The sequence below is a fragment of the Coccinella septempunctata genome, chromosome 3 (genome assembly GCF_907165205.1).
Source record: "Coccinella septempunctata chromosome 3, icCocSept1.1, whole genome shotgun sequence".
Classification (NCBI taxonomy): Eukaryota; Metazoa; Arthropoda; class Insecta; order Coleoptera; family Coccinellidae; genus Coccinella; species Coccinella septempunctata.
The window spans coordinates 10,529,337-10,545,962 of NC_058191.1; the positions used below are offsets into that span (position 1 = coordinate 10,529,337).

A 16,626-nucleotide genomic window follows, 5' to 3' on the forward strand; every position below is an offset into this window, starting at 1 on the left:
AAAACTCCCCATAGTAAAATTGACTGAATTTCAGTATAGGCATAATAACATATGCAAATTTAACAGCTTGCTCCTTCGTTAGATTGCTAAGCTGAATTATAATTTTTCTGAATCTACTAACTCTAGTTTAAATGTCATGCATCGTAATGTTATATTATTTAAGATTATCTGTTTTTTTTAAACGACAATCTCTGTGGAGCAGTTTTGTGCAGCAGTTGAGAATTGTATGTTGGATATAAACAGGTCGAGGATACATATAATTTTCAACCATCTATAGTAGTTTCATCCACCCAACCGATCTTTTAAAAGCAAGAATAAATATGAATAAAAAGTTAACACTAATTAGTAAGTATATAATATCTGACTTTAATACTGGGAACAATTTGTCACTGTAATTCTGGGAAAGATTTATCTGTGTGGCACTAATTATAAATTACGGTTTATATTATCATCCGTATTATATAATAATGAAAACTCCTTCAGGTATTTGGATAGTTTGTATATTAATCGATACTCCTCTTCACATAAACACCGACGTTTCGGTATCAAATCGGACCTTTATCAAGGATTAATGATTTCACAGGAATCGAGTCATCACAACAAAATACATCAATCTGTTTCACCGAATGCTTCTTTTAAAATGATCGCACATATAGTTTTATTGCTTCACTTATATATTATTATTTACTATAGTATTTATTTTATTTTGGTCATTCATCAAAATAATTTCCTTCTAGAGTGATACAATCAGTCCAACGTCGCTTTAAAATTTCGATGCCTTTTTGCAATTCTGGAAAATATTTATCATTTTGTAATTCTAGAAACAATTTGTAATGTAGCAAAAATGATAAATTTGAACTCCGCCGTTTACTACATCATTGCAGGAGAGTGGGGGTTCGCGCGTAAACTGCCAAATGACAGGTAGGTACTTGAAGGGAAAAATTCAGGTACATATTTAAATTCTATTCGTATGGTTCGATGAGTGAAGTTGATCATATTTTTCTTGAAGTTGAAGTTGGAAATGAACTTTTGTGTCCTGTGAAAACAAATTTGGTGAGTTGAATTCAATTGATTTATTTCATCTTTTTATTCTTGGGATACACAAAAATAAATTTCTTCACAACTCTTTCCGTTATCATTTCAAACGTTTATTTCTAGAATTTTCACATTCTATCAAATAATATGTGAATGATGGAAAATAATATTTTTACTTCGTTTATTTCAGTCTTTGGAAATTTCGAAAATGTCTTGCTGGGAAACATTCATCCTACCAACGAAGATAGCACTGTCCACCGTTGAAAAACTTGAGTACTGCCAAGAGGACGACCTTCAAAAATTGGTGGTGATAGAAAACCTAATGAAACAAAATGAGAGTGTCCAGAGACGTGTAGAAGACATCAGATATTATGCCAGTACTGAATCGAAAAACATCATCGATTCAAACGAAAAATTGGCGATTCTAACAAAAAAATTGAATAATGCCCGAATTATAAAGCAAATTTTGGAAAATACCGCCCGGGGGACCAAAAGTAAAAAATCATCGGACATGGAAATCGCGAAGTTATGTGGAATCAACAGAATGAAAAGGAATAACAGATATTGCAAATTCAAACAACCTCTATCACCCCTTGCCGTTCACGCAAATACACATTTGCACCGCGGAATCAAGAGAAAAAGAAATGAATAGTTCCCTGATTCATGAAAATTCTTGTAAATAATTGTATATATCTAAAGTAAGTGTAGAATCATTTCGCTATTAATTTTAAGTGTTGTGTACATATATTTTGGTTTTTGAATGAAAAACAAGCATAAAATATGAGTAATTTCATTTTCCACTTCTTTTAAAAATTTAAATAATCATTGAGTTTTGTTGAAGCGGCAAATATATTCATGAATATTCAAGCTTTGACATAGTGAATTATACTAGGTGTCTGTTAACAAATGCGGAGGACTTACGGAGATGATTCCTATAAATTTTTTTCGAAATCAACCTCCCTTCCAAGATACAGTTTTTAATTTTTTTACGGGTTCTAGAAAACACTGACGTCCAGTTTCATAATCAAATTCAAAGTCACTTTAAGCTTAAAGCTTCCTTTAGTGTCATTTTTAGTAGGGTTAAAGAAAGCTTTAGAATTAAAGCGACTTTAGGTTTGATTATGAAACCGGCCGTTAGTCATAAAACTATACATAATATGAAGCACTGAGTAGATATTACTCACACACTTTTTTTAAATCTCATAACTTTATTATTAGGGGTTGAAAATAACAACTCCTTATGATTTTCCTTCAAAAATTGTTTTCTCTTATGGTTTCCCATTCAATTTTGGAGAAAATAAGTCTCCTGCAGAATGTCGATACAGTCGATACATTTCTCGGAATAAGTAAAAACTTACAAGCAGTATGCGAAGGTGTATGAAGCAGAGAGTTGATGCATGTATTTTAGCGGGAGGTAGTCATTATATGGAATACTTATACGATGAAATGGATTGAACTAACAGTGATCAGAACTGCTTGTATATTTTTATTTATTCCGAGAAAAATATCGACTCTATCGAAATTTTGCAAGAAACTTTTTTGCTCCATTATTGAATGGGAAACCATAAGAGAATTTATTTTTCGAAAATCTATCCCACGAAAACAATTCTTGAAAGAAAATCATAAGGGGTTGTTATTTTCCAACCGTAATAATAAAGTTATGAGATCTAAAAAAATTCTGTGAGTAACATCTACTTATTGCTTCATATTATGTACAGTTTTATAAGTCAGAGTGAGTGTTTTTTGAAACCCGCACAAAAAATTAAAAACTGTCAACTCGTCATTGCCTTCCAAAGGCTGTGTTTTGGGAGGTCGATTTCGAAAAAAATTTATAGGAACTACCCTTGCTTATTTTCATCGAGGAATCATCTCCCTAAGTCCTTCACATTTGTTTACAGACACCCTGTATAATTATTGGGAATTACTTATATATTTTTTTCAGCAGCCCCTTTAAAATGGCACCTGGGAAGCAACTTTTTTCTCAGAAACCACAACACTGTCATCTGCTCAATTTTATCTCTGTTAGTTTTCTGTTTCATATTCACAATTTATAAATTCGAATTCAGTATAAGAAATATCAGTTGTTATGAAGAATAATTCTAACAGGAATGCTTCATCACAGTTTTATCGAAAAAATGTATATACACCATAATTTTTTTTATTTGCACGAGTATATGGAAAAATATATAATGAAACAACAGAAGGAATATCTCCAGAAATATAACTCAACATTTGCTATTCATCTTTGTTTTCAATAAAATAATTTTTTCTATACTTTATCTGTATTTTTTTATTTGTTTCTAATCGGAACACACACTAAAGAAAGCTGCGACAGTGAAATCCATTTTCTAGTCAGTTTGTTCTATATCAACATTTTTATGTTGATCAAAAACGAATTCATATTTCCAAATGAATGCTCAGAGAGTATCACCATAATTACTCAACAGACAAATATGGAATCCAGTAATTGAAACAGTGGAACACGTGGAAGGTGTTGTTTTAATGATTAATCAATATTTCCAATTGATGGAAATAAAAAAGATTCAAAAGTTATTATATATTATTTCAGAGACTTATATTGAATATAACAATGGTACCTAATGAAATATGTGATGTACAGAAACCAGTAGGATTTTCGCCAATTTAACAATGAGATATTTTTATTGGGTAACTTTCCACTTCATTAAAAAAAAAGAAGAAACAATAAGTATGGGAACAAATTATCAGAAAAGTTAAACTTGCAAAATTAAGATACGCTAGCGCATCTGACAAGTAATTCCTTTACTAACAGTACAGTCATAGAAGAGAAGGGGTAACTACCACTCCGAAAGGCTGGCAGGTAGAAAAAGTAAATTAGATAGGGGTAGCTTTCTCATTTTATACCGATACTTTGAAGAGTAAAGTGCTTGTCTCATTGTCAAATTTGAAGTTTCGTGTTGTGTTTTGTGCATATATCTGAAAATGGTGAGTTGAATTTCATTTAAAATAGTATTGAGAAATAGTTTTAGAGATTGACTAAACATTTGGCTCTGAAAGTACCTAACCACTTATTGCAGACAAAATATTCCAGAAATTGTTCTTGAAATTAATTTATTACTGCGATTGTTTATCCCTAGGAATAGATGTAGAAATTCGACTGATCTTTTTGATCTGATAGAGACAAATATGTTCCAGAAATATTTCGAAAATTGTCCATAATTCTAATTTTCTTGTTTCGTTTGTTTATCTCCAGAACATTTGAATTTTATTGAAATATTCCGAGAATAATATGGAACTGCAGATAGTATTATTTGGATGTTGGAATTTGTAATGGGTCGTTTTGAATGGATCTTTTAAAATCAATTTTTTGTTCATAGTTATGTTATAATTTATATTTTTGTTTCAGACGACCAAAATCTCGAAGAAGAATGGGATCAGCAAACCGAAAATTTCCATTAATTTAACAAAGGTGGCAATTTCCACTTTAGAAACCTTAAAAGCAGGAAATTTGAGAAATGTGGTTGTTGTCGGAAACTTCATTGAAAATAAGGCGAGTCTGCTGAAAGAGCTAAAAAATTTATCAAGCCCACCGAACAGTTCAGCAACGAAGAAAAAGTCTCCAGGCCTTCTCAAAGAAAAACTGGAGAAGGCATTACGTATTGTAACCAGTCCGGCCCTTGCGGTCGGACCTTTCGAGAACCAGAGCGGTCGCGAAAGATTCCAGAATAACCGGGAATCTACCTGAATGTTTCCGGCGCCTATATAAGCCCAGCGGAGGAGCAGGTACGCAAGTAAAAGTACAAGTACAGTTACAGTGCAAGGGACTAGTGAAAATAAATGCGAGTGGAAATAAATAGTAGTGTAATAGTTAGTTTGTGAGTTATATGTGTATTAAGTGTAAATAAATAATTTTAATAAGTTGGACGTTTTAATCAAGCGAAGAAAACGTTACATTGGTGTCAAGTGTGCGGTTCAACATCGCTCGAATTAAATAAATAATTTTGGATATTTGGAGTTCATGCCAGTGACCACAAGATTATAGAACGCAATGGAGACTCAAGCTGTAATGGACCTTTTGAGTAAGATGAACGAAAGAATGGAAGAAAATTCTCGAAAATTAAATGAGAAAATGGACGAGAATTCTTGTAAGTTGAATGAACAAATGGTCCAAAATGAAGAAAATTCTCGAAAATTGAATGAACAATTGGAAGAAAATTCTAGAAGATTGAATGAGAAAATTGATGAGAAATTGAACGAGAAAATGGACCAGATTAGGGAAAATTGTAACGATGTGGTGAGTCAACTTACAGATAAATTGGATAAGAAACTGGAAACCATAAATGAAAAATTTGAAAAAGTAGACGAGAAGTTTGATATAGTGAACGAGAAATTTTACGAAGTTTATGAAAGTGTTCATGAAAAGTTTGACAAAGTTTATGAAAGAGTTGACGAAAAGTTTGACAAAGTTTATGACGACGTTAATGGAAAATTGGAGGAAATGGCAGGAATAATTGAACATCATTCCAAATTGATAGATTCCTTGAAAAGACTGTCAAACAGAACAGATATTCTGGCTTCAACACCCTACAGCACAGCGAAAGCGGAAAATGACGGCGAAGGTAGTAGAATGAAGATCAAGCCTCCAACTTTTGATGGAAAAATACCCTGGTCGACATATCAAAAACAGTTTGAAGCTGCTGCGCTGGCGAACAATTGGAACGATAACGAAAAAGCCACGGCATTGATAATAGCTCTACGAGGAGAGGCACTCAACATTCTGCAAACAATTCCGGAGAGTCAACAAGCCTGTTACGAAGTTCTTACATCGAAACTTCAGATGAGATATGGCGATGCTCATCTGCAACAAGTATACCATGCACAAATAAAGAACCGAGTGCAGAAAACAGGGGAAAATCTCCAGGAGTTTGAAGCTGATGTGGCGAGATTAGTCAGGCTGGCTTATCCATCTGCTCCAGATAGCTTCCTGGAACAGCTATCAATCCAGACATTCGTGGATGGGATAAAGGATAGTGAAATACAACAAGCCCTAAGACTAGCACGCCCTAGAACCATAGATGATGCCTTAGCCCAGGCTTTGGAAATCGAAGCAGCGAAGCAAGCGTCGCATAGGGGACACCTTCGTGTAAGACAAGAGCAAGAAACAGATCGATCTGTTGAGGAGATTGTCAGAGAAAAAGTCCGCAGAATATTGCTTGCTAGGAAAAAGGATGCTGTGTGCTGGAACTGCAACAAAAGGAGGCATTTCAAGCAAAATCTTCCAGAATTTGAAAGGGCTACAGCTGGGAAAATAAAAGGAGTCGCTGTGGTGGACAATGGTTCGACCAAAACCATTGAGTGTCCCCAGAATTCCAGCAATTGTTCGCGCCTGGAAGAAAAGATCGATTTAAGGCGAACCACCGTAATCGAAGACGACTGGCTACCTGAAGAAATTCAAAGAGCACAAGAGGAAGATAACGACTTGAAAGTAATCCTGAGTTGGAAGAAAAGCGATAGACGACCTACTTGGGAAGAGGTATCCAGACTGAGCCAGAATGTAAAGTCGTATTGGGCACAATGGGAAACATTGAAGATTGATGGAGGTCTTCTGAAACGTTGCTGGGAAAATGAAGATGGAACTGAGCAGAGACTTCAGTTGGTTGTGCCAAAGAGCCGTGTGACAGACATTCTGACCAGACTACATAATGGAACTTCAGGTGGACATTTCGGAATAACCAAGACGTTGGAAAAAGTCAGGCAGCGATTTTATTGGCCAAATTGTAAGAGGGACGTTAAAGATTGGTGTAGAAGATGCAAGGTTTGCGCTGCTGCTAACGGACCTTATGGTAGAGGAAAAGCACCAATGAAGCAATATAACGTCGGATCTCCCATGGAACGAGTAGCTATCGACATCGCTGGCCCCTTTCCCGAAACAGACCATGGAAACAAGTACATTTTGGTAGCGATGGACTATTTCACGAAATGGGTGGAAGCCTACGGTATTCCTAATCAAGAGGCAAGTACGGTAGCTGATAAATTGGTCAGAGAATTCTTCTGCAGATTTGGAATACCTCTGGAGCTGCATTGTGATCAAGGCCGAAATTTTGAGTCGAAGTTATTCCAAGAAGTATGCAGCAAATTGGGGATTCATAAAACAAGGACTACACCTCTTCATCCACAATCAGACGGCATGGTCGAACGAATGAATCGGACCATGGGAAAACATCTGGCCAAAGTAGTTTCTGATCACCAGCGGGATTGGGATGAATATTTACATCTATTCACCATGGCATATAGATCTTCGGTTCAAGAATCTACCAAGGAAACTCCAGCCAGTATAATGTTCGGCCGAGAAATAAGGCTGCCTTGCGACTTAGAGTTTGGATGTAAGCCTGGAGAAGACGTAGCTGGGGAGGACTACGTTAGTAAATTAAGGAACAAGCTGGATTACATTCATGACAAGGTACGCAATCAAATGCAGCAAGCAAGTGACCGAATGAAAATGCGCTACGACATCAAGGCTATTGAAGGTGGATTCACCACTGGAGATCTGGTATGGCTACATAATCCACAAAGGAGGAAAGGTTTTTCACCAAAGCTGCAGAGACAGTGGGAGGGACCGTATGAAATAATCAAGAGGATAAATGATGTAGTTTACCGGATAAGGAAGCTCCCCAGAGGAAAACCGAAGGTTGTCCATTTCAACCGATTAGCCCCGTACGCGCAGAACAAAGAAGAAGTACGTCTTGTGGAAGCCCCGATACAAGGTAGCAGCGATTACCAGAGGTTTATGGATTGTTATGGTGAGACACGCGTTGCACGGTTCGGCGTTACACAGGAAGTACATCAAGATCTCTTTACCGTGTCTGAGGAATACTCTCTCGCTCATTGCGTAGCGGAGGACCTTCGTATGAGCAAAGGAATAGCAAGAGTATTCAGAAATAAATTTGGACGTCAGGAACAACTATCGCGACAGCAGCCAAAAATCGGAAAAGTTTTGAAATTGAAGGCTGAAGGTCGGTTCATTTATTACCTAGTCACCAAGCAACATTCCTACCAGAAGCCAACCTATCAGAATCTATGGACGGCACTGCATAGCTTGAAAGAAGACCTTCAACGCTTCGGAGTTAGGAAATTAGCTGTTCCCAAGCTCGGTTGTGGATTGGACCAGCTGAATTGGCGAGTTGTGCGAAGCATGCTGGAGGTGGTATTTCAGGGGACTGGTATACGGATCCTGGTGTGCAGTTTCAACCCAAAGCAGGCCAGGGAGTCTGGAAAAACTGTGGAGTGCTACTTCCATCAGAATGGCTACTGTAGGAATGGTGATGACTGCAAGTTTCGCCACGGTCCTCGGAGAAATTCACTAAATCTGTTCTGGGACAGAACAGGCTTAAGGAGGGGACAGTGTAACCAGTCCGGCCCTTGCGGTCGGACCTTTCGAGAACCAGAGCGGTCGCGAAAGATTCCAGAATAACCGGGAATCTACCTGAATGTTTCCGGCGCCTATATAAGCCCAGCGGAGGAGCAGGTACGCAAGTAAAAGTACAAGTACAGTTACAGTGCAAGGGACTAGTGAAAATAAATGCGAGTGGAAATAAATAGTAGTGTAATAGTTAGTTTGTGAGTTATATGTGTATTAAGTGTAAATAAATAATTTTAATAAGTTGGACGTTTTAATCAAGCGAAGAAAACGTTACAGTATGAAGAGTATTTTAGAAGAGGCTGTACAAGGGGATGCAGAAAAGGCGCATAACGAATTGGCAGAATTATGTGAAGAGAGGAAGAAGCAAGTTGAATTCAGGCATCACAATTTTATATCCACTACTTCTCCCCTTGCTGCGTCTACTTATAATTGCCCAAATCGCAGAAGAAAAGGAAAAAAGAAGCACAGAAAAAATAGTGGAAAAAAACTTAACTGACAAATGATTTTTCGTGATAGGTTTTTATTTGAATTGTAAATATGTAAATAATGTATTTGAATTGATTGTACATATATTGTTCTGTATTATTCATAGTTTTATAAATAAATTTTATATGAAAAATGATTTTTTTTCACGAATTCTAAAACTAATATATGAAATAATATCAAAATTGATCAATTGAAGTTGAAGCTTTATTTTTGGTATTCATCGAGTCTAAGTAGCTTCTCTGGAAACGAAAATATAATTTATTGACTAATCCTTATTTGAAAATTTTGAGTTATTAGGTGTCATTTCAAATATGTATCGAAAGCATTGTTCTCTCTTGCAAATCAATTAAGATATTTAAATTTTCGCAAAAAAAAATTCAGCCCTATGCCTCATGAAATAAGATATAAATGCCTCAAAAAGATGTGAATCATTGCGATTTAATTCGTCATATATAATCGAAATTTCAAAGATTAGTCATTGAGGTACACATTATAATAGAATAAATTCGAGAAGGCATGTGAATGTATACAAGAAAAAATGCTCTTGCAGGTAAGTAAGGGAGAAATTCGAAAAGAAAAATATACTATTCAACAGTACGAGAAAAGATACTTTTTTGAATATACATTCTCTTAACTTTAATTATTAAGATTATACAAAAAAAAAAATTAGGAGCAAAACATCCAAATAATTTTTTCTATGAAGTATAAAAGATATGTTGACCTTTGCGGATTTTTTTTTTGAATAAGTCATATTTGATTATAATATTCCTGAAAAAATATAATGGCTCTGTATAATAAGAACTGAAAATGAAAATTCATGGAAACTATTCAAAATAAATTGAAGTATGCAGTAATGAAATTTAGGAATTCCTTTCGGACTGACAGAAAGTTTTTCTTTGTTTGGATTTATGATTCCAATTAGTGATATGCTTCAAAGGACCCAATATTGTTCCTTCATATTACCAGAGTACCTGCTGAAGTAATAAAAGTATTAGTGATTCCCAGAAGTTACTCGAATGCGTTATCAGCACCATTGAGAAAATAATGCATCCCCCAAGGTGGTTAGATACTTGTTCAATAAACATGAATACCCAGCTGAATGAAAAGAAGTGGCAAACGAATACTGATGAAGACATTGACTGATTTCATTTTTCTTACTTTCATTTTATTTGGATTGAACCAAAATGTCTGAATTCAATATTTCTAAAAACAACCGTTAATTTATCCATTCAAGAAATTAATTCACCTGAGTTGTTGATATAGTTGTTTTTTTTATTTATTAATTTCTCAATCGGTGAATCGAAAGAATGTTGATAAATTGTTAGTTGTTACCATACACAACATGGATTTGATTTTTAAGTTGAGGACATGAAAATGAAAAGACATGGATGAGATCAGAATATTTCCAAAATTTTGGGATTCATTATTTTGTGAATATTGTAGCGTTCATTAATTACAGTACTGAAAGAAATATCTCTGTTCCCGATTTTTATTTCGATGTTATACACACATTTTTTTAAGCTTATCACTTTGCCAAAGTATCACAACTAAATTCAGCATGCAAAAATATTTATTGATCTTATCGTGTACTTTGTGAAATAAGGAATTGAAATTCGACGATTCGTTTATGAATTGGATAGGGCATACACATTCTGAAGGTATAGCTAAAAAGCGAACAATTTAGACACTTTATTTCCGACTTTCGTTGAACAAAATCAGATATAAAATATAATTCCGAATTGGAACCTTTCAAAACGAAGAGAAAAATATGAGATAATCAACGTATTAATCATCTCAAAACCGATCAGTTCAAGCACAGTAGCATAATAAAAAATATCCCATAGTTCTGAGCTAAATAGGTATAGAAGAAAATTTGGACGCATATCGGTTTCATTCAAAATTTTCGTAAATCAACTATAATTTTCAAAGTCGATAACTAGTTAAATATACATCTAATGATTCAATATTGTATGTACATCTATAATTCTGATGTTAAGCACAGATCTGAAGCTTTATCTGACATTTGGCAGGGGCTGTTTATTGAAAGTCAGGCAAGTAAAAGTTGCAAAATTTTAGGAACATACTTCAGCGTATACCAAAACTTTGAAGAGAGAAGTTCAAAATATATTGTTGGCAGTGTACCACTTCAAAATCCTAAGAAGTTCTTCTTGTCAATATGAAAGTGGTGAATCGAAATTTGTATATAAATATCTATATCACCTTAATAATCAAATGAATTCAGTTTTTCCTTTATTTCTGTTATCAATTTCTGAAAAGAAAAATATACTATGCAACAGTACGAGAAAAGATACTGAATGCTTTTTTTCAATATACATCCTCTCAACTTTAGGGACTGCTCATTTATTTCGATTTTACAAAAAAAAATTGGAAGCAAAACATCTGAATAATTTTTTCTGAGAATTATCAAAGATATGTTGATTTTTGCGGATTCTTTTCTGAATAAGTCATATTTGATTATCCTATTCCTGAAAATATATAATGGCTCTGTATAATAAGTACTGAAGGACCCAATTTTGTTCCTTCATATTGTCAGAGTACCTGCTGAAGTGATAAAAGTATTAGTGAATACCAGAAGTTATTCAAATGCGTTATCAGCACCATTAAGAGAATAAAGCATCCCTCAAGGTGGTTAGATACTTGTTGTTCAATAAACATGAATACCCAGATGGATGAAACGAATTCAAAAACGAATACTGAAGACGTTGACTGATTTACTTCTCCTATACAAAAATCTCTCAGTAATATTTGTATGGTTTAAATGTAGGTTGATACATCTAATACGTATAATAAGTTTTTCGAATAAAGTGAAATTTATGTGAAAATATGAACATTCGGGATTATTCAAATCCGAATTCGCATTCATAGACAATGGTAAGTTTTTTACAAAAGTGTTAAAAATTCCAAACTAAACTTCGAATGAACTATTTTTCGACCCCAGCGAGCCTTGACATTTGAAATTCAGCCGATGAGCAAACTCAGTTTTTAAAGCATTACATTGCTTTTATTAAAGCACATAAAACTACTCTGCTCCCTTGTGACAGCGTTGAAGGCTGAACTGATATAATAAAACACAGAGTATAAATGAGCAGCTGTTAGAAAATTTAAGGGATGATTCCATGTCAAAAAGTGTGAGTTTTTCATTAATTTATTTTGAACATTCCATTTCCAGGACACTGACACAGCTAAAGATGATTAAGAAAAGCAATTTTCAATTTTTTTTTCAGAAACCAGAAAACTGAGATTTATTTTATGCCATTTTGATTTGGGATAGTTTATCGTTTTTCGAATAATGAACAAAAAACTCCCCATAGTAAAATTGACTGAATTTCAGTATAGGCATAATAACATATGCAAATTTAACAGCTTGCTCCTTCGTTAGATTGCTAAGCTGAATTATAATTTTTCTGAATCTACTAACTCTAGTTTAAATGTCATGCATCGTAATGTTATATTATTTAAGATTATCTGTTTTTTTTAACGACAATCTCTGTGGAGCAGTTTTGTGCAGCAGTTGAGAATTGTATGTTGGATATAAACAGGTCGAGGATACATATAATTTTCAACCATCTATAGTAGTTTTATCCACCCAACCGATCTTTCAAAAGCAAGAATAAATATGAATAAAAAGTTAACACTAATTAGTAAGTATATAATATCTGACTTTAATACTGGGAACAATTTGTCACTGTAATTCTGGGAAAGATTTATCTGTGTGGCACTAATTATAAATTACGGTTTATATTATCATCCGTATTATATAATAATGAAAACTCCTTCAGGTATTTGGATAGTTTGTATATTAATCGATACTCCTTTTTACATAAACACCGACGTTTCTGTATCAAATCGGACCTTTATCAAGGATTAATGATTTCACAGGAATCGAGTCATCACAACAAAATACATCAATCTGTTTCACCGAATGCTTCTTTTAAAATGATCGCACATATAGTTTTATTGCTTCACTTATATATTATTATTCACTATAGTATTTATTTTATTTTGGTCATTCATCAAAATAATTTCCTTCTAGAGTGATACAATCAGTCCAACGTCGCTTTAAAATTTCGATGCCTTTTTGCAATTCTGGAAAATATTTATCATTTTGTAATTCTAGAAACAATTTGTAATGTAGCAAAAATGATAAATTTGAACTCCGCCGTTTACTACATCAATGCAGGAGAGTGGGGGTTCGCGCGTAAACTGCCAAATGACAGGTAGGTACTTGAAGGGAAAAATTCAGGTACATATTTAAATTCTATTCGTATGGTTCGATGAGTGAAGTTGATCATATTTTTCTTGAAGTTGAAGTTGGAAATGAACTTTTGTGTCCTGTGAAAACAAATTTGGTGAGTTGAATTCAATTGATTAATTTCATCTTTTTATTCTTGGGATACACAAAAATAAATTTCTTTACAACTCTTTCCGTTATCATTTCAAACGTTTATTTCTAGAATTTTCACATTCTATCAAATAATATGTGAATGATGGAAAATAATATTTTTACTTCGTTTATTTCAGTGTTTGGAAATTTCGAAAATGTCTTGCTGGGAAACATTCATCCTACCAACGAAGATAGCACTGTCCACCGTTGAAAAACTTGAGTACTGCCAAGAGGACGACCTTCAAAAATTGGTGGTGATAGAAAACCTAATGAAACAAAATGAGAGTGTCCAGAGACGTGTAGAAGACATCAGATATTATGCCAGTACTGAATCGAAAAACATCATCGATTCAAACGAAAAATTGGCGATTCTAACAAAAAATTGAATAATGCCCGAATTATAAAGCAAATTTTGGAAAATACCGCCCGAGGGACCAAAAGTAAAAAATCATCGGACATGGAAATCGCGAAGTTATGTGGAATCAACAGAATGAAAAGGAATAACAGATATTTCAAACAACCTCTATCACCCCTTGCCGTTCACGCAAATACACATTTGCACCGCGGAATCAAGAGAAAAAGAAATGAATAGTTCCCTGATTCATGAAAATTCTTGTGAATAATTGTATATATCTAAAGTAAGTGTAGAATCATTTCGCTATTAATTTTAAGTGTTGTGTACATATATTTTAGTTTTTGAATGAAAAACAAGCATAAAATATGAGTAATTTCATTTTCCACTTTTTTTAAAAATTTAAATAATCATTGAGTTTTGTTGAAGCGGCAAATGTATTCATGAATATTCAAGCTTTGACATAGTGAATTATACTAGGTGTCTGTTAACAAATGCGAAGGACTCACGGAGATGATTCCTATAAATTTTTTTCGAAATCAACCTCCCTTCCAAGATACAGTTTTTAATTATTTTACGGGTTCTAGAAAACACTGACGTCCAATTTCATAATCAAATTCAAAGTCACTTTAAGCTTAAAGCTTCCTTTAGTGTCATTTTTAGTAGGGTTAAAGAAAGCTTTAGAATTAAAGCGACTTTAGGTTTGATTATGAAACCGGCCGTTAGTCATAAAACTATACATAATATGAAGCACTGAGTAGATATTACTCGCACACTTTTTTTAAATCTCATAACTTTATTATTAGGGGTTGAAAATAACAACTCCTTATGATTTTCCTTCAAAAATTGTTTTCGTGAGATAGATTTTCGAAAAACAAAATTCTCTTATGGTTTCCAATTCAATTTTGGAGAAAAAAAATCTCTTGCAGAATGTCGATACAGTCGATACATTTCTCGGAATAAGTAAAAACTTACAAGCAGTATGCGAAGGTGTATGAAGCAGAGAGTTGATGCATGTATTTTAGCGTGAGGTAGTCATTATATGGAATACTTATACGATGAAATGGATTGAACTAACAGTGATTAGAACTGCTTGTATATTTTTATTTATTCCGAGAAAAATATCGACTCTATCGAAATTTTGCAAGAAACTTTTTTGCTCCATTATTGAATGAGAAACCATAAGAGAATTTATTTTTCGAAAATCTATCCCACGAAAACAATTCTTGAAAGAAAATCATAAGGGGTTGTTATTTTCCAACCGTAATAATAAAGTTATGAGATCTAAAAAAATTCTGTGAGTAACATCTACTTATTGCTTCATATTATGTACAGTTTTATAAGTCAGAGTGAGTGTTTTTTGAAACCCGCACAAAAAATTAAAAACTGTCAACTCGTCATTGCTTTCCAAAGGCTGTGTCCTGGGAGGTCGATTTCGAAAAAAATTTATAGGAACTACCCTTGCTTATTTTCATCGAGGAATCATCTCCCTAAGTCCTTCACATTTGTTTACAGACACCCTGTATAATTATTGGGAATTACTTATATATTTTTTTCAGCAGCCCCTTTAAAATGGCACCTGGGAAGCAACTTTTTTCTCAGAAACCACAACACTGTCATCTGCTCATTTTTATCTCTGTTAGTTTTCTGTTTCATATTCACAATTTATAAATTCGAATTCAGTATAAGAAATATCAGTTGTTATAAAGAATAATTCTAACAGGAATGCTCCATCACAGTTTTATCGAAAAAATGTATATACACCATAATTTTTTTTTATTTGCATGAGTATATGGAAAAATATATAATGAAACAACAGAAGGAATATCTCCAGAAATATAACTCAACATTTGCTATTCATCTTAGTTTTCAATAAAATAATTTTTTCTATACTTTATCTGTATTTTTTTATTTGTTTCTAATCGGAACACACACTAAAAAAAGCTGCGACAGTGAAATCCATTTTCTAGTCAGTTTGTTCTATATCAACATTTTTATGTTGATCAAAAACGATTTCATATTTCCAAATGAATGCTCAGAGAGTATAATCCATAATTACTCAACAGACAAATATGGAATCCAGTAATTGAAACAGTGGAACACATGGAAGGTGTTGTTTTAATGATTAATCAATATTTCCAATTGATGGAAATAAAAAAGATTCAAAAGTTATTATATATTATTTCAGAGACTTATATTGAATATAACCATAGATTAAGGTAGTGTAGATAGGAAACTCTCACAATATTTTGAAACATTGTTCACCGCGACCTCTGGTGGACTGGGGTGAAGCTTGAGTAGATCTGGTTTTGAAAAAAAAGCTGTGTGTTGTCAAACAAAAAGAACGAGTATAATTTCTGTGTTTTCTGTATATTCTCCATACATTGTAGGAAATTCGAGTTGTCCATGTGAACGCAAGAAAACTACTTGACAATTTATTAGTATCAAATAATATAAACACCAATGTACTGGTATTTAGTTCAGATGAAATATCAGTAGTTTAGTATTTTTATGATACGAATAAATCACCGCAGTAGTATTCTTTCATTCGCATAATTTTCAAAGTGAAAAACCGATTAATGCAAAGGAAAAAATAAGGATAATATGGCATTCTTTATTGTATTATTTTATTAATTGCATGGATCAACAAGCAATAAAATATACTCTATAAAGGTTATTTATTTTTTCGTTTATACCAGGACTCCAGTCTTAAATTCGAACCATTTTAGTAGGTATAGGAAAGTTTTTCCTGATAAGCTATTTCACAGTCGCCACAATCGTAACTTTCACGTAGAATTACGCCTTCTCCAGCACGGAAATGAATTTTTTTTTCTAATCGGATATCCGGAAATATAGTTTGATATTTTCCCTTTTGATATTTACTCTTTCCGATACCTTATTGATCAATAGTTGAAAAATATTAAAATTAAGTCATTTCATAAGTGAGTA

At 33.6% G+C, this 16,626-nt stretch overlaps 1 protein-coding gene across 2 annotated transcripts; it reads left to right on the forward strand.

Annotated features, from left to right (window-relative positions):
- The first annotated feature begins 539 nt into the window (after window positions 1–539).
- LOC123310128 lies at window positions 540–4,654 on the forward strand. Of its 2 annotated transcripts, XM_044893520.1 has the most exons (3): window positions 540–1,053; window positions 1,226–1,733; window positions 4,421–4,654. In XM_044893520.1, the coding sequence occupies exons 1-2, from the start codon at window positions 979–981 to the stop codon at window positions 1,685–1,687; spliced, it is 537 nt and encodes a 178-aa protein (XP_044749455.1). In that variant the 5' UTR covers window positions 540–978; the 3' UTR covers window positions 1,688–1,733; window positions 4,421–4,654. The 2 variants fall into 2 exon arrangements, with proteins under 2 accessions (XP_044749455.1, XP_044749454.1); XM_044893519.1 differs by lacking the exon at window positions 4,421–4,654 and having other exon boundaries at window positions 1,226–1,843.
- The last annotated feature ends 11,972 nt before the right edge of the window (window positions 4,655–16,626 follow it).